At 39.2% G+C, this 25,136-nt stretch overlaps 1 protein-coding gene across 2 annotated transcripts in view; it reads left to right on the top strand.

Annotated features, from left to right (window-relative positions):
- The window catches only part of unc5a (unc-5 netrin receptor A), a 162,015-nt gene that overhangs the window by 68,161 nt on the left and 68,718 nt on the right, over positions 1–25,136 (top strand). For both annotated transcript variants that reach the window (XM_042493167.1, XM_042493168.1), the window contains exon 2: positions 13,742–13,954. In XM_042493167.1, coding sequence (XP_042349101.1) covers positions 13,742–13,954 — 213 coding nt within the window. The remainder of the gene's footprint in view (positions 1–13,741; positions 13,955–25,136) is intronic.

The following is a 25,136-nucleotide window of genomic DNA, read 5'->3' as shown; positions in this document are numbered from 1 at the left end:
ATACTTCAGGTTACTTACAGATTTGTCTTGGTCTTATATTTCAGTGACTAAAAAACATTCCTGACAGTGTCTTTGCTGCATCTCCTCTGCCACTGTCAGCGGGTGCACTGCACACACTTTTTTTTTTGCGTGCCTCGTATGAATTTTACACAATGTCCGATGAGCAAGCGAGCGTCCTTTCTCTCAACATTTAATCCTTTATATATGCACTTCTGTTACATCATGTAAACAAACCATGTAAGCTACCTATCAGCTGTGCGCTCGACTGGAGATGTGGCCACTTAAATGATGGCCGAGTAATTGCTTTCTTTCTATGTTTGTACTTTTTAAATAGAAAACACACATTTTAAATTGTGATGTTCACTGGAAACGACACACAACATTGCCAACAGCTATTAGCGATGGTCATTTACTAGAATGTTCAGCTCCCTGGCAAGCGCCCTCCAGTCAACTTTCACCTTATTTAGGATATTGTAGTTAAAAGAGGAGGTGCTGTGTAGATAAATCCACATTTCAATGTCGCAAATCAGTTTTGTTTTTTTTTTGTCTATGGTAGAGCTTCCAAAGTGAGCGACAGAAATAGAAAGAAATAGGGTGTAGAAAAAAGCTCAGCTCAAAACAGCAGTGCTGCCTCACTCACAGCGAGCTGGAACATTTCAACAGAAAACAATGTAATTAAACTGACACTTAATCATGTTGCACTCAGTTAGGACAAAGTTTTCGAGCAAATACAACAAAACAAATAAAATAATCAGTTTAAGTAATCTATTTTGAAAGACTAGCTGTATTCAGAATACCACCAATTTAAACGGTAACGGAAAATAGTAATTCATATTTTGTTTTTTAAATACATACGGATATTGCCGGTATTCCATTACACCCCAACCCTGAAAGTCAAATTAAGTAATGTTACAGAAGAGGGTGTGCTTTAAAAATGAAACTAAAGTGTTCAAATGACGTTGAAATACACCCTCGAGTGTAATATTGCAATTATAAAAATGTTACCAGCAAAATAAAAATGTATAATAAAATTGTATTCATGTTCTGGGGCAATCAGCCCTTAAAATAAAATGCTATTTGTGACTGTTATCTCTGTTTCCATGGAAATTGGCGAAGTCTGACTAATTCCTGGAAAACACTCATGTCAGTAGAATCCTATATGAAATGAAATGTGGCCAACTTGTGCATGCACTTTAAAGAGATTGTGGGGTTTCCCAAACAAAATAAATACACTGCTCAGTTTTGTCACGGTGAAGGTATCACAAATGTCACTTTTTTTGTCAGTGTTTATACACATCTGCAGAACATGGTAGTTTATGCTGATTAATTTTATCTTTGTGTTAGTTTATAGTTTACAGCATTAGTGAGGTGGCTGTTACTTTTCATTTGTTCAGCTGTATTTACAAGTACTTACTTTAAGTAATCAATGTAGTGGCAGTGATGTTACATGTGCTACTGCCCCCTACTTGCATTATTGCAGTAATAATGTTATGTCTCCTGGATGATACAGAAACGGCGAAGTAACCATCTTAGTGGTGAGGCAGGTGTGCTGTTTTGCAGATTTGAGTGCGTTCTTAATGTCCGATATCATTGCTTGGTCGGAACTACTTGTCGTATAATATACTGAAGCTCATTCCTCTACGCTATGGAGCTCCCATGTTGTCCAAAAATATTTAAAAGAATCATTGAGCCACACACTGGCTCCCACATTATCATGAACATGTGCACTGTAATTTATTTAGAGTCAATTCCACATACATTGTCCTGGAGACATAAATATTTTGTAGAGCACTAAAATGTGTACTCATACGCAGCTGAAAATAGTCCCCTATAAATAAACTATGAATTCCTGTTGAAGAATGTTGGCCTAAAACTACAGTGCCCAGATGTTTTAGTAAACAGTTTAGGTTTTATCGAAAATAAAATCTTATGTTTGTGTCCTGTGTAAAAAGTTGGGCTGAATTTCAGAAAATCAAAGAAGATATTTTAGACCAAATTCCTTTTTGTGATGATATTGTGGGGTTGATTATTTGAGCTGTCACAAAATATATACACAATAAGATTTTGTGATAAATAATCATCAGTAATGTGGATATAATAACAAAATGGGGAAAGGCAGATCTGGCAAGTTTAGAAAATTACATCACTGTAGTGTAAAGCAGCCTTTAAAACCCAGAAAAAACAACACTTACAATATGATGATATCCAAAATCTAAGGTGATATCTAGTCCTATGTAACAATATTGATATAATACTGATATTTTGCCCTGCGCTAATTTTAAGATGTACTTCTTCAGTCAGAATAAATTGCCTCATCACAGAGAAGCAGCGGAAAATATTGAGACGCATTGTTGGTTTGGGTCTTTTTCGGGAATTGTTAACAATTATAGAATATCATCAGGGTTATCCTTTAAGCACACTTTCACCATTGGGAAATAAACAGTAAATCTGTGACTGACTAAATTCTATTGCTCCTCCTGCTAATCACAGTTTCTTATTGTCCTTAATTTCCCTCCAGATTTTCTGCATTAAAACATTATAAACCCACCGACATGCTATTTATCGTTGAGCACTTTTTTTTAAGTATCTCTTAAAAGGAAACTGATGAGGTAAAATAATACATTTACTTCCTGGAGACAAAGCGCTAGGAGTTGTCTGTCACAGGTGTGGGGAATTACATTGTGTAGGCATCAGCAGTCAGAGTCTAAAGTAGCTTAAAGCCTATAACATTACATCTGATCTGCAGGGTTAAGGCAGAACAAGCACCGTGCTCAAGTGTGGCACCGTCTCTTCCTTTTCCCTCTTTTATACCAGCTTCAATGTTGTTAAAGCAAAAGAAATTGGACTGTCTGGGAGAAAAAACAAGTAGCAGCATCAGCTCCATTTTAGGAAGAGGTTATTTTATTAGGGGCTGCTTTGTGAGCAGCTGGGCTTCCTCTTATCCTGTTACCTTTTTTTTTCTTTTTAAGTCTGGTGTGCTGTTTATTTTATTTTCACCTCATTGACTGCACATTGGCCTGCATCATAATTGTTGTTAGTATTCACTTATTGGTTTACAGGGTTCGACGTTTTAAGGGTACTATTTAATTTTCATCACGTATACTCTAAGTACCCGACTAGGTGAGAAGTCATGTACATATTACAGGAGTGATTACCAATGCACAGATAAAGGGCAAGTAACATGAGTCATTCTCAGTGAGGAGGCTAAGCTGTTGAACCAACTGCCATCACTGGGATTTTGACGGGACATTATCCGGATCAGTGTTGTTGTTGTTTTAACATTAGCTGGTGTGATTGTACCATGTGGCTGCTGTCACACACTCAGGGCTTCATCTCATTCCGGAGTTAGTGCTTCGTATGTAATTTTACTTTCGCAAATGGGTTAAGAAAACTGTAATTCATTTTTTTGAGGTAGATTAACCTGAAATAGAGGAGGAGGTGTGTTTCGAGTAATGAAAGATGTGCTTCTTCCAAAACCGATTTGTATTCATGCATTGCTAAATCACACACACCACTGTGTCTCTGCTTTTGGTCAGGAGGGCTGGAAGGAGCCAAATAAATAAATATATAAAAATGGAAAGAGTAATCACAAAGCTGTTCAGGTTGAAATGAGTTCCCCCCTCTCCTCGCTGCCTTCAACTGATACCTTAAAAACACATGGAGTTCAAATGTGCTGTGGTTGGCTATGCAGGGTGAGTCATATCAGATAACCAGCTCTGTCTTTTATTTCCAGTCAGGTTCACACTTATCTATATAATTCCCTCTTATATTTCTCCCTCATGTTCAGAGCCTCTGGATCTAAGGCTTCAGCCACTTGTGAACATGCAACATTGTGGTTAACACTTTAGCGTTTTGATAATAATGCAGCCACATGTCTTCATTTCTCACAGCTGGAATATGAAACATGTTACAGGTGACATATGTATTGTGTTTCTCGGGCTCATTAAGTGAGCAAAACCAATTTTTATCCATGGCAGGGTTCAAGGCATGGCAATATCCGGTTAGTAGGACCACCAATTTGGTCCAGAGTGAAATATGTACTGTTAGATGGCTTGTCATGAAATTTTGTACAGAGAATTGATGCTTTGTTTATACCCTGACTTTTCCTCTATTACCATCACTGATTAAAAAATGTGATTTATACCCTCAAAACTATTATTTCAATACTAATTTCCTGCATTGTCAATACACAAGTACCAGGTTCCATTTCTTCTCTCTTACTGGTAATGTTTACCAGAGTCGTTCTGCTGTTATCTGCCGCTAACCAAGAAAAGAAAAGTGATGATTGTCATTTTATAGTTTTGTTATATTTATCTTTTTATTAAAAAATAAATTGTTTCCCTAAATGTCAGTTTTTCCCTATGGTACTGAAAATGGTATCAAATATCAGTTTTTCTAGGCATTGCATCGAAGCTAGACATTCCAGTATTGTGACAACACTACTCAAAACTAATGCCATTTCCATCGATTTGGGGGTGTAAGAAAATATAGATACACTTGGGTATCAATTCTCAAAAACTCTATAGATTACTTGTTCCAGTTTTTTATTTTCTTATTTTTTTAGCTGGAGTCCTGCAAGCACTGCAAACACTTTTTTTTTTTCACTGATAGGGATAAATGTTAATTAAGGGGGCTGGGCAATAAATAAATATTATATTGCTGTTGTGATATGAGACTAGATGTCATCTTAGATTTTGGACATAAAATATCGTAGTCTTGGTTGTAAAAGTTTCCTTTTCAGCAAACTGTAATATTCTGAGCTTTACACTAGCTTTTATTTTATTTTCCCACTTAGTTATTATATCCACATGATTAATTATCAAAAATCTCATTTTGTAAATATTGTGAAAGTACCAATAGTCAACCCTACCATGTTGTCGCAATATCAAGGTATTTGATCAAAAAATATTGTGATATTTGATTTTCTTCATATTGCTTCAGCCCTACGTAAAAGAAAACCTTTAGAATGCATATCTTTATGTATTCTTTATTCCGCGACAGTTTTCCTAAAACTAAAATTTAAAAAATAGCAACACATAATCTTGCTTACAATATTGCAATGTATCACAATATACTGACTGGTAATATGATGCATATCATATCCCCAGATTGTTGCCAATAAACAGCTCTACGAGCCTCAACCGTACTTTGCATTTCATGTTAATTAGCCAATATTAACATGCTAACTAAGATGTTTAATGTAAACTGTAGACCCTAAAGGCCACATTTATGTTTCTTGTATTCATTTGTGATCTCTATCTGAATATATTATCTGAAAAATGGTATGTCATTTAAACCTTGTAATATTAAGCATTATTCATATATATGCTTCTCCTGTATTATTCATTATTTCAATTCTGCCCACATTGTGATCTCAATGTGTAAATGAGTTTAGTGGGGATAACTAACTTGTTAACAACCATGGTTCGTTTCGCTACTATTTAAAAAAAAGTTTAGTATAACTGCGGCCAGCGAAAACTCTACTTAAGCATGTGTTTACCTTATCTTTACACAAAAGTGTTTTAGAACCAGGTGGCAAGATGTGTCCCTGCTACAGTAAGTGCTGGTGGCTTGTTAATTTGGAAAGTTGGTGCTGGCATACTGTTACAGTAATTAGAGTTGAACAGGTGATGCTTTATCTCCGCCTTGTTATGGATCATATCTTGGTGTTGTGTTCTAATTCTCTGTCTGATGCAGAGGAGCCTCCATGCTCCGTCACACTAATTAGATAGCGCGAGTCATCATCTCCCATTTCTTTCCACCCAGATCTTCACTGGGAGAAGGGTAAGTGATGAGACGAGGAGGAGGAGGAGGAGGAGGAGGAGGAAGGAATAGGCAGGTTGACAAGTGTCGCAGGGGGCCTCACGTTTACAACGCTTTGTGTCAAAAGCCCTTGGAACAGACTGAATAACTTCTGCCGATATCAGCAGTTACTCTGCTGGTTTGTCATTTTGCCAGATTGAACCTGTTTTTTTTTTTTTTTGGACGGTCTCTGAACTGGTGTATTTTGTGTGTGGACATTTGGCATATTGTGTGCTGCGAGAAAAATTTCTTTTATCTAATTGTAAAGCTTTCAGAGTAACAATTGCAATTTGCAGTGTTCAGTTTTTCCAGCATCATAAACAATATAGATTACCAGCGATACTGACATTCCATTATTTTAAGGTTTATGGCTCTTGATCATCATGGCAGTCTGCCTCGCTTTCTGCAGTTGGAATTCTTGTACAATGCAGTGCGTGAAACCTCTCATTTTAGCTCGAGGCATATCCGGTAATTAAAGGATTAACTTGGTAATCTAAATTGTCTCTTGTCTTTTCCTTCCTCCTTCCTCCCATTATTTCCTAACATCCATTTCAAAGATTTAAGAATGCCTCCTTTCCCTCTCCGTCTGCGTTTTTTCTGTTTCTTCCCATGCCTGCGCTGAGTTCTGTAATCAACTTGCGTCTGGATAACCTCGTTTCCAGCTAAGCGTACGGGGACGACAAATCCATGAGCGTGTGTGTGCGTGCCTCGGATGGCAAAGACTGGGACTGTGTCTGCCCCTCCTGACAGCTCAGGATGCCTTCAGTTCCTTTGAGGATTGCGTGTAGTTATTAAGTCAAAATGTGTTTAAATCTCTGTGACTCTTTTGGAAGAACATGCACTGAACCGCCAAACAGGTTAAGCTTTGAAGAATCTGAGCACATTTACACCCCGACTTTTTTTTTTTGGTTTTTTTTTTGTTTTTTTGAATCTACCTCTAAAATGAGCTAAATCTATCAAGTGTTTCTTATGTCTGCAGAGGCTTTGCTGTGCTTTGTGAATTTCTTAAAACAGTCTGTAGCTTCTTGAATTCAATTTTAAGGGCGTTTGCAGAGTGATCTTTGATTTTTTTTTTTACTTTTTTCTTTTTTTTTAAATATATTTCTTAGTTGTAGTGACCTTATCCACTGAGGGTGCCAAACATTAAATAGCTAAACTGAAGCTTTACAAAGCAGAAATGGTCAGAAATAGTTATGCGAGTTTATAAATGATTCATCCTTTGCCTATATTATTCTGGTTTGAAGAAAAGTTAATTTTTTTTAGACTCTTAACCACTCAAAAAGGAGCACATTAAACTGATAATGCAGCTTGATCTTTGCCACGCTCTGGGTTTTGAATCATGCATTTTCGATTTAAACTCTGCTCTTCATCTCTTAAGGAGATGTTATTTAATATGAGGCCGTAATCAAGAGTTTATTCTTCATAAGAGGTTAAAATCTCTTATACTTAATTTGGAAGGCCCTAAAAAATTGTAATGAAAGAGGTCAGCACAAGCAGCATGCAACTTGAGAAAAAATACCCAAACTAGTCACTAAAATGTGCAGTGCAGGATAAAGAGTTTAGCTGCCAGTGACTAAACTTTGGCTTTAGGAAACTGACAGTTTTAGAGGCTGATTCAGCCGTGAAACTGGATTGTCCGTGGAAACATCTGGAAATGAATAAAGACAAAGCATCAGCTGTGGCACTTGACTGGTGAATATCACTATTTCTCCCAATCTGGAGAATCATAGTCCACATAGTGTTAATGATGCTTCTAAGAATAGGAATGTGGTTTTCTGAATCACAGGTCTGATCGTATAACACTTTGAATCTCGTGTTAGCGCTCTCGCTGTTATGTACACAAATTCCGTCTCCCAGCTGTTGATCTTGTTAAACATCACTTTCAGCCATTTACTCACACACATTTGCACAAACATGCACATTTGCACAGACAAATACACTCACAGACACATAGCCTCTGTCAACTTAAGCACAGTTCTCAAAATGTCAGATCTTTTACCTTGACAGGAGCTTAAAACAGTCTCATAGGTTTCAAGGCAAAACGCGCCTTTCAAGACAGCGTTGCCTTGAAAGACGAGCGAAGCGATGGTGTCAGGGAGTGTCAGCACTGGTGGCAAAGGTAGATGGCACAAAGTTGCTTCAAATAGATGACGGGCAAAAATTAATAAATAAAAATCAACAAACCGGAATCAGCAGATGTGTTCGCTGCTGTTCAAAGGTGTATGGCTCATTAATGGTGTTGCTATGCACCGTGTTTACACAACTAACAGCTCTAACTTTTTTTTCCCTTTTGTTTAACGACATCACTCAAAAAAAACAGCATTTAATCATTCAAAGTGCTGCCTGTTTTGAGTTTGGATGATTTATGTCGCCGGCGTTTGATGGCAATTCTCAAAGTTGACGACGTGACCTGAGCTTCAGGAACGCATCTCTCATGGAAATATTCTCATCAGGGAACAGTGTAGGCAGAGCGTTATTAGTATCCCGAATTAATATATGCACACAGATGTACAGCCGTGCATCAGTGTACATGCTTAGCAGCCAATTTTCTATCCATTTAAATGGGAGAAGATTGTAATAACGTCATGTGCGGCATGTGTGAGACTGATTTACTTACTCACCTCCCATCCTCCCAGCCCCCACCTCGCCTTCTGTCCTTCATTCCCTGTATTTTTTTTTCCTTAAGCCTCTCTGTATCCTTCGCCAGTGATGCAAACGTGATGTGATGAAGTTTGGGTTGCCATGGGTGCCATCTCTCCTACATGTTTATTTAATGCATCTGAGCCTGTCTCCTGTGTGTATTTTCCGCTGCCGGTGATTGATTGCTTTCCAGACCGATTTTAATAAGCAGGGACATCGTATGGTAAACCTGCATTTTTGGTTTGCATGCATAATTCTGTGTCTCTCATTGATCGAGAGGAAGACAAAGCTGTTTGTGAGCAGCTTTTTCTTTTTATTGCATACTTGCAGTCTGTTTTGCGTACGTGCGCATGTTTTTTAGCTTCTTGTGTGTGTTTCAACTACACGTATGTGCGTATACAGGAGAGCGTGTGTTTGACAGAGTGTGTATGGTTGAAGGAGTGCTTGTTGAGGCATGGTTGTCTCATAGAAAAATTTATCCTGAATCCCAGACATGTGGAGGAGTAAATATTTGTCATCTGGGGACAAACATACATCAGTCAGCCGTGCTCCAGATTATATATGATGTTAGATGTTTTTTCTTACATATCTCATTTCTGCTCCTTTCTCTGTGTTTGATCACTGCCGACATGAATGTTTTGTGGAGCTCACTGAAAGTAACCATACATGAACAACGCTCCCGTTCCCAGAACCCTAATAAACATTTATATTTATTGTGAATACCAAATAAAGACACTCAGTGGTATAAAAGCATCCCGAAAGCCACTTGAGCACTCAGAAGAAAAACATCAGCCAACAAAGTGGTTGTGACAAATTTGATCTCAGCTTTGTTGTTAATGGAAGCTAAACATGAAATGGCTTAATATTCTGGACGGTGATTTTAATTGAATTAATTTCAGAGGACATTGTAAGGTGCTGATGGTGTCATAAAACACTTGTTATAGCTGCTGTTCATCACTGTGATGTAAATTATGCCCAGTGATTGCTCAATGATGCTTTCCTTCGGGGACATGACGTTGTAAAAAAAAAAAAAATGTAATTGGCTCCAAAGGGCACACGATGTGTTGGTACCATGAGGGAGAAACACAAAAGAGGGTTATTTTCTCTCCAGCTATGGTTTTTCTCCCTGCTGACATCCTTATACTGCGGTGCATTCAGCAATTCTGTTCTCCAAGTAGATAATAAGGAGTGAAATTAAAAAATAAATGCTTATTCTACAAATGGCGATAAAGCAAGTCGACAGTATGGGGCACGCTGACATGAGCAGAGGAGAAATATGAACAAATTCATTTCAAAATGAGACTTGATATTTGTGTATATACAAAAAAGATACCTGCTCCTGAAGAGTGACATCAGAGTTAAAAATCATTATGAAATATTGATGATAGGCGGTAATAAAAGACGTTTACAAAATTGCAACACTTGTGAAAATCTAATCCTGCTTATTTTTTGAAATACAGTGGTGTGTGTATATAAAGTTACAACAGTTACAGGAATTATACTGCTTTTATATATTTTTATATATATATAGTTAAAGGTCCAGTGTGTAAGATTTTTGGACACCTATGGGCAGAAATTGAATATAAAATATACCTGTTTTCATTAGTTTATAATCACCTGAAATTAAGAATCGTGTTTTCGTTATCTCAGAATTAGCCATTTATATCTACTTACGGAGCAGGTCCTCTTCCAGTCCTTCATGTCGTTTGTTTTATGTTCTTTCTACAGAAAAGGCACACAGGAGAAGTCAGCTGCTAGATACTAAATACTTAATCCTACACACTAGACCTTCAAATAAAAAGATAAATATAACAAGGCTATAACATGACAACAATGAATTTTAGTTTTTGAATATTGAACATACTTTATTTGGAACATTTTAAAAATAATACAATTAAATGATATGTATTTTTGTATATATATATATTGTATGTACAGATAGATATATAGATATATATATAGATAGATAGATAGATAGATAGATAGATAGATAGATAGATAGATAGATAGATAATAATAATAATAGTTAGCAGACATACTTTTCAATAAGGCATATATACACAATCAATCACATAAACCAGCTCTCATTTCTGTAATTTTTTTTAACCGTCTGATATTTTCACTTTATTTTATGTCTTCCTCCAGTCTGTTCCACAAAAGTACACCAAAAGTAGAAACATACTTTCAAGATTTGTGCATGCACAACATTGTTTCAGATTACATTTTCCTCTCAAATTATAACCGCATTCTCTGTCCAAAAACTGTTAGAGTTCCTGCTTAGCCATATAGAACAGCAGGGTAACTGTAGTAAACATTAACAATGGAGACTCACAAAATGCAGCTGGTACCAGTGTATCGATACTGCAGAAATTGAGAATCGAGAACGTTTTAAATATTCAGAATTTATGTATCAATAAATAGATCATTTTAAGCACACTAGAAAGCATCATAACTTCATCATCTGCTCTTATGGACATGCTCGATCCCTGACTTGGGAGTTGACGTGGTCAGCTGGACACATGAGGCATGGGGGTCTGTGTGCAGCAAGAAATCTGCCCTGGACATCACGGCTCAGCACACTGACAGCTGGTGCACCCTTGTTGTTCTTGTGTGTATGCGTGCGTTTGTGTGCGTCAGTTTAAGGTCAATTGAATCGTCTCTCGAGAGAATAGCAGCTGCAGACAAATATCAGGTCACAACCCAATGCGTTTCTTTTAAAGAGTCTGAATTCTTCTGGATTCTTTTCATGCCGTTGTTTGACATTGCACCAGAAGAGTTAAGTAACAGCCACTGGGCCCCAGCAACACATGCAGCATGATGTATCAATTAAATCATCTTCATTGGCTGAATGATCAGCAAGGGAGACGTTTAGCATCCTGTGTTTGTTGTTTGTGTGTGTACTAAAGGCTCTGGCAATGGACTCGAATGCATTTGGCAATTAATGGCGGCGTTAGCCAATCCCATTCAGTAGAATCTAATGCAGTACCCATAGTGCTACTGCTGTGTGTCTATTTGATTTGTGCATTGACCTGCAACAAGTCTGTTAAGTGGCTGATACTCCCTGTATGCGCATGCGTGTGTGTGTGTGTGTGTGTGTGTGAGTGTGAGTGTGTGTGCACGTTGACTTTGAAGTACATTGTGTCGTGACAATAATCTAAGCCAATTTACTACGCATCAGCCCTCCATTATGGGTTTGATATAAAGCAGTGCGTGACTAGAATGCCCTCCCATAAAATGACAATTTACTTCTCGAAAGAAATTACGTGTTTAACCTCATTAACCTAAAGTGCATGTACTAAAATGGAGGACTAACCCCCCACCCATTGTGACAAACACACACAAACACAAATTGGAAACATCATTAAAAATTGGAAGTTCACGTTGAATGTGACCCCTGCAAATGAGCAGCCAGCGGTGAGTTAACAGCATCAGGAGCTCATCAAGGCGTTCGCAACGACTCGTCAGCGTCTCAGGTGGCTTTGGTTTCGCTCTCCGTTTCAACATCACCTGTCCTCTATGAGATGATTAACCTGGCAGGTGTGAGGTGAGGCTCGCCCACTGTTTTAGTGAGCTGTCGTCTTGTGTCTGCGGGGAGTACAGGGGGTCAGCCCGGCCGGCTAATGGCTGCGGTCACAAAGCTGGAAGCTGGCCCATTAGAAGGAGCCGCCGTCATTAGGACCAACACACTTTCAAACAACCTGACCTACTGGTCCCATGCTGTTTATTAGCAAAGTTTTGGCTCTCCGTTAGAGCAATTATACTCACCATTCATGATGAACTGTGGCCTTTTCCTCAACACCACGAGACAAGAAACACACACTCACATACATAGTAAATAATGTCAGGCGGCCGTGTTGTCCTGAATAGCGAGCTGCCATATTAACGACATTTTCTTCTCCGCAAATGTGTTACGAAAAAAAAAGTGCTCTGAAAAGGGGAGAAAGTGTCAGCAAGTGATGTATGTCGTTCATTGGACACAGAACATTTAGTTTTCATTAAGAGTTAAACATGTACACGAAACATTAATGGGGTTCAGCGGCAGCAGCGGTGGCGTGCTTCACTATCTCATCCTGATAAATTAGCAACTCAGCACACGGGGGTAAAAGAAAAATAGGAGAAGAAAGAGAGACATTAATATAACGTGTAGTGGGGGAGGGACTGACAGATAATGTCTTTATCCAAAGATTGGTGTTTTATGACGCAATGTGATATTATCCCTGACCCAGGCGTCAGCAGGCTGCAAGGATGAACGGAGGCTGGGCGAGGGAGGAGAGGAGGAGAGGAGAGAAAGGTCAGCATGAGTGTTGCCGTTTCATTATGAGAGATGTGGACTCCCATCCTCTCCTGCTGCACAGGGAGTGATGGAGAAGGTTGTTAATGCCTGGTCTGTCAACCATATTGGATTCAGGGCAGTAAATTAATATTACACTCCTTTTAAAGGGGTTTTATTTTGGGATTTGCTGGTCTCCCCTGAGTGTCGGTGTTGTAAAGAGGTTATTTCCCTCTTTCTACTCCACACTGTGTCCTCGCTATCTCTCGCGCAAAGCTAATATGTTTAGAGAGAGGGAGACTGTGTTCATGGAGGAGGGATGTGTGCGCTGTAGGCTCCGTTGTGTCATTCAGCATTTGTATTGGACATTTTTCAGCGAGCGTAAAAGTTCGCTGTATATCGCAGCATTGTCCCCCTGAAGGACAGCTCCTGTATCTGCGCTCAGTGGAGATGTACCGCCCCTCGGCTATCTCCTATAAGATTGCGGAGGAATAAAATGGCCTCTGCTGTATATAGGAAGTGGCTTTAAGTTAACTGGCTGTCTAGCTTGTCAGTCATCTTTAACCCCCGTGCCTCTTGCCCTCTTGCTTAATGTGGATAGAGTTAGACTCCTGGTTGAAGAGCCGTATAACACAGTGTGAAGTGGCCTAGTCACTGAGACGGGATTTATGGCCGCCGGTCCATCAGCAGTGATGTTAAAGGGCTGTGATTAAGAGCTGGAGTAAAGACTTGGACTCTGCTAACCCCCCCTCCCCGCTCCTGACCCAGCCAAGAGCACACAAGGCTGAGCTCTGTCACTGCCAACTCTCCTCCATACAGTCCTGTCTCTCTATTTCACCCCGTCTGCCCATCTGTCTTCTTCTGCCTCTTTTCATATGCATGATATGTATGAGTCGCAATTCGCCAAGGACACTGAATCCCTGCATTAGATATTTGGTGTCCACTGCATCCATGACAGCTTGAAAACTTGAAAGTGTTTTTTATTTTTGCATCCCTCTAAAATCTTTCTTTTTTAAAATTCCCCCGAAGGTTCTGAGCACGCCACAGCAACACTTCCTGCAGCCTTCTCGGACCTGTTACCTCACTTCCTGGTGGAGCCGGAGGACGAATTCATCGTGAAGAACAAACCGGTGACGCTGACCTGCCGCTCCACCCCAGCCACGCAGATCTACTTTAAGTGCAACGGCGAGTGGGTTCACCAGGACGACCACATGATTGAGCGGATTGTTGACCCTGCCACAGGTACATGCAAAACAATCTCTCTCGTTCACATCATGTTCCCCATGGTTGCCAAATTCCTGGAAAACTTATGAAAGTAGAAAAACTGTTTTCCAGGCCTGGAAATGTTTTGAAATCAACTGAATAATGGGACATGCAGCTATCAACTTCAATTTATTTGGGTATTGCATACTTTCAGGTTCAGGCAAGGTCGCTAAACAATTGTTAGACAAAAACAGTTTGTTAACAAGAAATAAATGCATACAAACTTATCAAATTATAATGCAATGAAATGCCAAATTACACTAACAGCTGTATAGACGTTTGATATGTATCATGGTATTACGCTATACCAGGGTATTTAGAAATCTCCAATGGTGTCTGATTTTAAATACCATCAAAATTTCAGCCCTCATCTTTCTATTAGCTTTGTATTGTAGAAGCTGTAATGAAGATGTTTTGCATGGAGTGCACATCACGTGCCCGAGAGGTTACACCCAGGCCATGCTGCATGCTTGAGCAGTGTATGTTAGCAGTGTTTGTTGTTGCCGCACCGCTGCAGAGCTGCTTACTGTTATAACTACTTTATTTACACAATTAAAAGCACATAGTCCACTCATTAATAAAGTCATGCAGTTACTGCATTGTCAACAACACGGTTCTGCAAATGTGTCACAGTAAAATGCCTTGTATTAACAACTGAAGGAATTTTGTCCACAGGAACGTTGTCAGAGGGCTTTTATTTTGAAATAGAAACAGGAAAAGTTGAGAAAAACAGATACACTTTTAGGCTGCGTCCTCAAGTCTGTCCAAGACATTAAAACTGTTGTAAAAGATAGTATGGAGTTAATATAGTTGTCAAAAGACAATTTTCAGTGTATATTTTTACTGAAAACCATGTGTGTCATGGAAAAAAATTGTGAGTCTCCATTTCTGAAGGTGCTGCAGCTGCGCAGCACTGCTTACACCTTCATTGTGGATGAAAACAAAAACCTTAACTGTTTCCGTAATGTGAAAGTCTCGGTTTCGGTAAAAGAGAGAAACATGAATTCAGAGGGTTTATGTTGGTAGTGTTACTGTGTTTATTAAGGAAAATGGGTGTAAGAATATTACCTTTTGTTGACATTTTGTGAGTGTGTTGTATATGGAGTAGACTGAAAATGGCAAGAGCGCCTGCAATACATAGCAAACTCACTGGTGTGCCATAGGGACTGCCGCACACGTATATGGTTATATACTGTAAATGCAGGTAAATTCCATTATGAGGGTATGAAAAGTAGATACCACCCAAGCATAATAGGAGCTTTGGTTTTTCAACGCCCATTTTGTAAAGTGACCCTCTGTGCCCATCTGCTCTATTAATGCTAGAATTTTGTTTATCTGCAAATGCCTGGAAAGTGCATGTTTAATAATGTATGTCTGTAGTGTGATTGGTCCACCCAATTTAAGTGCTTTAAAGTCATAGAAATGGGTTAAAATATTACGGAAAAGTTTGGTAAAAATGTGTGGGAGCTCTGCATTTAAATGATAACTTTCCTTTTAGATTTTTTTTCACTTCATGCTCACTTGACGAGCTGTGTTTTTACCTGTTTGTTGCATGACATGTGCGACTCCATAGATGCATTATGTAAAGTATTTTCATGCTGGTACTAAGGTTTGCAATTTACCAGTGATTACTGTGCTCCATCAGGCTCTTGGCACATCATCCAGCCGATTTAGCCTGCCAGTCTCATAATAAGCACATTGGTTTCAGTCTCAGAAATCTTCTCGATCACCTTGGAGACCTGTTTGTTTTTCTCTCTGTTGTGCAGCAATCCCCCGCCTCCGCCATCAGTGTCATAAACATGTATGACACTGATGTGGTGTGATTCAGCAGCGATCTGCAAATTCAAACCACCCATTCACAGCCTGACAACTGATTGGGAAGGAGAAACACAGAAATGACAGGTTTTTTGGGGGGAGAGAGCGGGAATGCACGCACACATGCAAATGCGCACTCTGATTAGCAGCCAAACATAACAAACACATGCATAAAACAGATAATGGACACAACAAGTGAGAACTACACAAAAACACCAAAACACGGCCATCAGTGTCTGCACACAGACACAAACAAAAAACAAAGGGAAAGGTGTTTAAAGCTGGAAAATCTGAAGGGAAATTTAAGCAGGGGTGTATCAATTCACATGCACACTTTGCCTCTTTGTTTTTTTTAGATAAAGAGCTCATTGTGCTCACATTTTATCCATCTGGTCTCTGGTGTTTGGAATTAAATGCAGCAGCTCACCAAATGTAGGGATAAATTGTACAGTGTCACAGGGGAACTAACTCTTGGTGTCGATTCAAACTGACACTTTTGTAGGTGAGGATTTCTGACCTAGTTTACACATGAACACAAATATTCTTTCACACTGAGGCTTTGATTGCTGTGCGTGTTCTCTCCAGCACCTACTCTTTTATTCCAATAAACATAACGGTTCCTCATATTCACGAGGCAGATCATTTTTGAAATTATCTGCTTCGTGAGTATGAGGAACTGTGGCCAATTCAAACTTGAGCTCTCTGCGGTATGAGAGTTGTGTCCTTGTAGTTTACAACACAAGTTAGAAAAGAGTAAAATGTGGTTGTATTTCTATTGTTGGTCTGTTTTACCTTGCGTACAAGGCAAAGTTGTGGATGCAAGAGTCATTTGGGATCAGATTCAGGTAGATAAGGCAATTAAAGAGTAGAAAGAGTTAAACATTGTTCTGGTTTTGTGAATAGAAAGTGAACACAGAAGAGAGCGTTTGTGGATTTGGATCATTAAGTTGAAATTGTTGGTGAGTCAATGCTTATAAAATTTGAGCAATTCCCAACACTATCTCCCTTTATGTGTTGTTTCATTAACAGTTCTTCTCTGTTTCTCACAGTTGTTGTGCAGAGTGATAGAAATTTAAAGTGTTGCCAATATCAACAATTCAGCCAGGAAAAAAATGGTGTTTTTAACACGTGATATTTCTAATTAACTTGTCAAAGTCATGGAGGAGGGATGTGTGCGCAAGCCATGACAAACAGGAAAAGTATGCAAGTCAATTTTTCTAGTACAGTCAGTGGGCTTGTGCGCATTTATGTGACCAGATTACAGTCAGCTTCTTCTAGTAAGGTCATTTTTTAAACATTGTGTTTAAGAGAAATTTAATGTGAAACATCGACTTAGTAATCAAGGTGGGATTTAGAAAATCTGGTGTCTTTGGGTAGATTTCTTTCTTGAGACTGACAACTGATCCAGACAACAAATCTTCCAACTTATACGACCTCGTATGTTGTTTGTTTCCGCTGTCTTAACGAACTTAAGGAGCAGTTCTTAACCCTTTTATAAGCTGGAGCAACATTATTTTTCTTGTGCTGCTTTCAGATGCCTTTCAATTATCTGTGGTGTGTTAGCATATAAACTTTTTCAACCTTTGAACCCTCAGCAAATTGGTTCTATTTCTTTCTAAAGCAAAGGAAAAGGCAATGAGAAACTTGGAAAAATGCCTCACAGATTAGTAAATTAGTATTTTTTTTTTTGAAAGCCAGGGAAAAAGAAAAAACCTAGGGAAAAACAATACTTATTTCTTGCAGATTTTTGGGTCATTGCTTCTTTCATTGCTCATTGTCTTCTTCCCATGTTTTTTGAAGGAAATCAAAAATCAATCAGGTTTCAAAGGGTTAAATCAGTGCCCTTACTTAAGTGAGGTTTAGGAAAAGAATCATGGTTGGGTGTCGTCATGTTATGTACTAAACATAATGTTAGGTATAGTGGTCTATTCATCCAGACCACTTCCCTACGAGAACTTTAGTGCTTGTTATGCTACATCCCCTAGCTTCCTCCTTTGCTCTCCTCATAATGACTACAGCTACAAGAGGTCACATCCAGGTCACATCCAGTTTACATAACTGTAAATATGAGTTGTAATAAGCTGTTTGTACAAATAGCCTGTGTTATTTTTTGGTCACAGGGTTTCTGATCAGCTTTTTACATGCCCAGGACAACAAAGAGCGATGTATAGTCATTAAAACGATTTTATTCAAAGTCCCACTGAATCTGAAATTAACAGAAAGTAACAGCAAAGTCTGAATAAATCTGTTCTCACTGCTGCAGAACATTTGACCATTTCTTAAAAAATTCAGATATATTCTCACTGAGGGAAAGTTCCTCTCTGCCTGTCCTCTCTCTTCGCTGTCTGCTCCACACAGACACAAACCCGAAAGAAAAAGAAAAAAAGAGTGTCTTTGAGGAAGGGGAGAAATCTGATTACTGACCTGCTGCAGAAGCAGCAGAGCATTTAAATGCGTTCTCTAAATTAAGGCATAACCTGGTTTCCTTCAGCAAGCTGTGTATTGAAGAGCATGTAAATACATTCATTGTATGATGTGCATGTTGTTTGTAACACGGGATGCAAAGGAGTGACATTGTGGAGCCGGCTGCCTAACTTTGATACGATGAATTGCGTTTGCTTGGTAGCTAAAGAACACGCTGTGCCCCATAAACTGCAGAGTTTATGGGAACATCACATTACCAATGCAATGTTGCTGTGCCAACATTTAATGATGATGGGCCATTTGCCATGTGGTTATGAGCCGTTATAGTCAGCATTTATTTGTCTATGAAACAAATCTGTCTTGCTGGGCGCTGCGGACCCCTGCAGCAGCGAGGGGCTCCGTCTTAGAAACCCCTGTGAAGTCTTCCTCCCCAGGCTCTCCGCATCATTCGGTGGTCCTGCTGCCTTTGATGATGAATGTGTCATATGTGGGGTCGAGCGGTTATGAAGGACACGTGGTTGTCCAGAGGTATGGCTGCTCCAAGGTACCCACATCGATCTCTCAAACACTTGTGCTGTTTAATGTCAGCACTGCCCTGAGGAGTTTACTGATGGCTCCCTCTAATCCCCCTTCCTGCAAGAAACATGTGAGGCGCACACATCCAGCTGCAGTAAAGCTCTATGGGTGTGTTTGTGTGCGCGCGCACGCATGTGTGCGTGCGTGCGTGTGTGCGTGCAGTACAGGCTTGTCAGGCTCTCACCCTGGTCGTCACAGTCACACCAGACTCTAAACTTGTACCTGTTGCCAAGCAACCAGGACTTCTGTCACACCAGAAGCTGCCCGGTATCAACATCGCGCCTTGAGAAAGAAGGTATGAGGAGTTTGGACACATACCCAAGTTGACAAAAATTGATTGACAATATATACCCAGTGTAACAGTGAAAAATCACCCTCTCAAAATAACCCATTTCTCTAACTTTGAGAAATGTCTTACCTGACTGTGAGTGGCCGTCTCTGCCCATGCTTTGCACCGAGCGCGGTCCACGCTTGTTGGCTCTATCAACAAAGACAGAGATGTAAATACTGTGCACCCATGTGACCAGCCAACAAAAAGCTCCTGAGATTTAAGCCCCAGTTTCATCGGCTGGCATGTTCACACTGATTGGGATTCTCATCAAGGATCCTCTTCCCTTTGTTATGTAAATTCAAGTTGAGCTGTGGATGGAGTTAATGCTCTTAATTCCAACAGTAAAATAATGGAAATAGCATGAAGACACATCAGAGTCAAGCGTCACTGCTTGAGATGGATTTCACATTTGCTCTGCTGTTCTCACATCTTTTTTTTCACTCTTTGATGGATGAGTGGCCCATCAACAATGAAGCACACAGCTGTCTGATATCTCAAAATAGCATTAATATTTTATTGGTATTTAAGAAGAAATCCTACAGAAATGTAAACGTCGGGCTGTTGTTTTTCCACTGCATGTGTGAGAGTTTATATTTTCACTAGCTGTCTAGCTGTTTGTGAGTTTGTCTAACTGCTTTTGAAATGTTGAAGTTGCAAGATTTTCCCAACCCATGAAGTTGCTTAAAAACCATCAATTTAACGTGTCAGGGGAAAATAAGGGTTAAACCTTTTATTTATATTAAATCTTAAAATTATTAAGGAACACCTCACTGAAATTCATTTTATGGGTGTCCTAGCTACGGCAGACTGTAATAACAACATAAGACAGATAATTGAAAATATGCCACAAAATTTAAATAAAACTGAAATGCAATTATGAAGTCATGACTAACATTTTTAATACAGCCGTGTAAAAGACCTTAAATAAACCCAAAAGCTGTCTAAATCCTTAAAAATAACTAAGAACAATACAAAACAATCACGAAGGTTAACAAATGGGGAATCTCAAATACCCCCAAAACTGCAGCAGCCAGAAGAGAAAAGCACCCAGTTTCTGCAGCAATGATTTGAATTCACAAAGGGAGACCAAATTTAGCAATTTTAGATCTACAGTAACTGCAGAAGGATTCGGGCAGATGGAGCGGCATAGAAAAAAGCTCTTTTACCCACTTCAAGATGCTTACAGTATGAAAGATAAAGATGAGTCACCGCCATTGCATGGGGCATCTTAGGGTTACATTTGACCAAGATGAAAAGAAATAGTGTTACACCTCTAAATAGGACTGAGCAGTATCATGATATACCGCGAGACTAAATTTGTCTGCCACATCATATATACCAACGTAGCTCTTCTTTTAGTACCTGTGTCTGCAGCAGACTCATGTAATAGCAAATCACTTGGTAGGACTGCTTTATGGAAATATTGGACTGTAATTTTTATTACTTCTGCATCAATGTGATGAAAGTACCTACATTAAAAAAATGTATTTAAATTATTAGATTAACTAAAAATGGATACACAATAGATGTTTAGTTGTCCAGTTAATAATACTGAATAACAACATATAGGCTACCTATAAAACAATATAACAACAATATTGATTAATTGATGTTTTTGATGTCAGTGATGTAGTTTTTGTGTGATTAAAAAATTTAGGCATGATTTAAAGTTATGAAATCATGTTTTGGGATAAAATACCCTGTTTGGTGGTTGCACCACAGCTGAAAATGCCACAAACTCTTGCACTGGAAATGCCCTGTTATCTTGTTAAAAAACACCTGCTTTTGCCACTACAGACATAGCTGGAAATTACTTAAACTAAAAGATTCCTCCTATTGTTGGTTTAGATCAGTGGTCGACAGTGCCTCCTCATGAGAAACTCAGCTCATATACATCTAATCTGAACTGTGTCACTTTAGAAATGATCATATCTTTGGTTTGCAGGGAGAAAAAATGTCAACAATTTGTTCTGGCGACTGGGCTGGAGATGACAGATAATTCTGTCCATATTTTTCTGGCTACTAAGTAATAAGAACAAGATTAGTCCCTCTGCACTAATAGTATGAACAGCACAATGTGATTATTATGATACAGTCACAGTAATTATTATTTTATTTATTATTTAAATGATTTTTTTAAAAGCTGCCTCTGATAAATGCCCATGTGTGAGAAATGTGAAAAGGAGTGAGAAATGAGAAGTAGACGGCTTTTTTCCAAATGCACATCTAATCACCAGCGCACTTGAAGCAACCTTTTCGTCTGCTGCTGTCATATCCGCGCTGAGAACGTTAAGGGACTCCCGCAGTCCTAATGACTTATGTGCATGTTTTCATTACTAAAGCATATCAAATGGGAAAACAAACTGATCAAAGAGAGCGGAAGCCATAATCGATAATCCCTTGACCTCCACACGGCAGAACTGAGATGAAGTAATATCAGAAATGTGTCTTGTTTTGGAGATTAGATGGCGTGGTCCAGCACAGCAGAGGCAATATCCAGCAAACCTCACACACGTTCACTCCCAGCAGACTCAGACAAACGTCAAAGCAGCTGCAAAAGGGTCAAATTAATAACTGACCCAGGTCTGAAGTGCAGACATGTTTCCGTCAGACTGCTCTGTATTCAAAGCTCAGGAGGTATAAAACAGGACATGTGGATAACCATCTACAGCAGACGTGACCCCTGCCCTCATCAGACGGCTCTGTTTATTGAAACTGATTCAGTGCAGGAAAGACAAAGGAACTGCCTCAGTCGACTGTGTGTATTGTGCAGTTACAGTCAGAGCTACTGACACGCCTTTGTGTTCTGTGAACACTTTGGACCCATCCCTCACACACACACTTACACCGCTCTCCCCACACACAGTTACACACAAGGTTCATAACACACTTGTCTCAGGAGCTCCTTTGAACATGGAAAAGGAAAGAGATGTCACAATTTGTCCTTCCTCTCAGGGTATCAATGTCCGATATCGATCCATCCTCGAGTCTATCGGTTCTCATTACCTGTCCTCAGTAACTTATCTCAATTGTTATGGCTGTGACTGCTTCCAAAGCCCTCGTCCGGCTCAGTGTCTTTCTCAGGTCATCCTTTATAGAACGGGAGAAACGGAGCCGTCTGTCGAGTCCTAATAAAGACATATCCCCTCCGAACAAATCAATGCTGACAGTGCAGTGTTTGCATAGATTAGGAGATTCTCCCACACTATGATTTCTCATCAGACACATGATGAGGAGAAGGGAGATTGGCATTTGAGCGGAGGATTGTTGTATGGGCCGGGCTGATTTGATTGTGTTTGCATTTCATCTGCCAGCATTGATGGAAACGATTTTGATCCACGCGTCGCACTGTCACCCCTGCAGCAAACCCTCTCAGGTGGAAAATACATGCATTTCACATTCCTATTTCAATAAACCTCAGCAACTGCCTTATAAAGATGCGGAGAGATTATATTTTCTTTGTTGATTGAACCGGATGTCGACAAGGCTTCCACAATGAAAGCAGAAGATGATGGAGAAAATAATCACATGCTACATATTTGCCTTGTACTTTCTGAAAGTGTTTTTTTTTTCAGGGTTTACAATGGAAACATAAACACCATATGAATGAACTTCTTAAAATTCCTATTTATTATGACTTCACATATAATTTTAGACCCCTATAAGGATATATTATTATGATATTGCTGCAGCTAAATGTCCTTCTCTATATGTCCTCACACTTTTGCATTAGTTGACTTTTATTTATAAATCTCTCCTCGGGCTGGCTCCTTCTTATCTGTGTACATCAGGCCAGACGCCAGGATGAAATGACTGAGGGGACTGTTCAAAATTGCAATGGGGCAGTTTTATTCATGACAAAAAATTAATTGATTAAAGCATGCAATAGCCTCAGAAAAGCTAAATACCAACAAGTATAAGGCTACTGTTTCAAAGCCAAAGACATTGATTAATCAGAGCTCTCAAATAAGAACTTAGCACTGGCAGAGAGCAAATTATATATTTTCAGTAATGAACAATTATGTAAAATTGACCAAACTAGGTGACAAGTTTGGTCTGTCTATTGATCTCTCCTTCGCTCCGTGTCAGTACTATGGACAGCGCCACACCTCCACAAAGACAGGTCAGCCACGGCAGGGCACTCCTGTCGCCCACTATCATTATTGACTTGTGAGGCACAAGAACAGATTTGGAGGCATCCGCTTCTCTACCATTAATGTACAGCTGGTTCTGGCTCCTGCTACTGTACATTATCACTTCATTGTACAGACATCACATTTTCACTACATGATTATCGTTGCCAAAAGTGTTCAGGTTAACAACATTATCGCAATATTTATAGAAACTTTGGGGAAAAAAATGCTCTTTTTGGCAAATGAATTACACTCAGAATATGACTGTAAGGAAGTGGAGGCAGTCTGTAACCATAACTGCACAAAAGTATACAAAAAGAGCAATTACACTTATTGGATAGTACAGAGGAAACAGATGGTGTTGGGGGAGGGCGACAAAGCAAGGAAGGAAAGAAGTTTTTTTATGAGGCGCTGGATTATTTACACATTATTAAATGCATTATTAACATGATTCCAGTATATCATTTTTAAATATCACAGTTATTGTAATTATCAGTATATTGCAACACCCCCACTCAGATGTTTTGACATGGTCAATATAGCTGATATCTTGTGTAGGTTATGTGAGAGCATGTGGACGTTCATGTCCGCATTTGAATCACACATTTTCCAAGCAAGTTAGCACCACACTTTTAGCTACCAGCTTCATGTTATTACCATCTGTGGATGCTGAATTGCTTGCTAGATGCTAGCTAGCTTCAGTAAAATTGGGTTGGAAAAAAACATGTATGTTAATATTACGGTAAGGAACTGTTAGTTTGCTGCTTTTGTTTCATCACAGTAAAATATTTGTTAAAATGATTAGAACAAACAGCACAATGCAGCACTCAGTAAAGTAACAAGGCCAAAAAATAAAGATCAAAGATCAGTCAGTAGTTACCAGGTTTCCCCGTCTCACGTAAACCAATGATGTACGTTAGCGTTCCTGTCATGTGCAACACAAACACCCGGTCATGGCTGCACTCAGACTCTGCTGCTGACTCCCGGCCGTTAGACAAAATAAACTGCGCTGTCCATGATTCTGAAATGTCAGCAAAGCAACAGACACATGTATCGTGGCCAATAATTTTGTGGTTTTTGCTGTTTTTCTACAGATAAATATAGCTTAAACAAAAGGGGCAAAAAATGAGTGCTTAGACCCCTTAGGGCATGTCATGGTGCAGGGCCCGATGTGTGCATGTGTGAAAACCATAATCAATATGGCTTATACTTTCATATGACTTTTACATTACAATATTCTACACGTTGGTCCCCAGAGTTAAGACAGAATGAGGCTCAATAGCATTTGAATACACTGTCCCCTTTTCCTGGAATAATTTAGAAGGACCTGAAATTGTCAGAGGTGATTACTATCAGAGAATTTACTTCAATTTTGAGGGATTGATAAAATAGTACTCTTGGTCATTGTGAACAAGAAATTGTTTTAGAAAATTGTAGCTTTTTATGCATCATATCTGTATTTGTCCTTGACCTTGTATTGCATATTTACTGGATGTGTTCACTCATTTGTAGTGTCAGTTGAATTTGCATTGTTTGTGTTTATACTCCTGTAACAATGTTAATGCTGCGCTCTTGGTCAGGTCACCCTTGAAAAAGATATTTTAACCTTAGTGAGACTTTTACCTGTTCACAGTGTGTGTGTGTGTGTGTATATATATATATATATATACTTTATATGATAATCCCCTCCTATAACCTGCAGGTTTATCAGCAGCAGCTCCTGTCCTCTCAATCCTTTGAGGTCTAAATACCGCATATGACGTAGTCAGTAAATCTCTTAAACCATCTATCACTTCCTGAATAAAACTAATAATGTGTTATGGCACCACGGGGCTAACCCCTGCGTTGTGTCTGCAAATCAGTGAGGATTCATTTGTATAAA

Source organism: Plectropomus leopardus, chromosome 9 (assembly GCF_008729295.1).
Source record: "Plectropomus leopardus isolate mb chromosome 9, YSFRI_Pleo_2.0, whole genome shotgun sequence".
Lineage (NCBI taxonomy): Eukaryota > Metazoa > Chordata > Actinopteri > Perciformes > Serranidae > Plectropomus > Plectropomus leopardus.
Note: the sequence above shows the minus strand (reverse complement) of the source record. Positions and strands in the feature narration are given on the sequence as shown.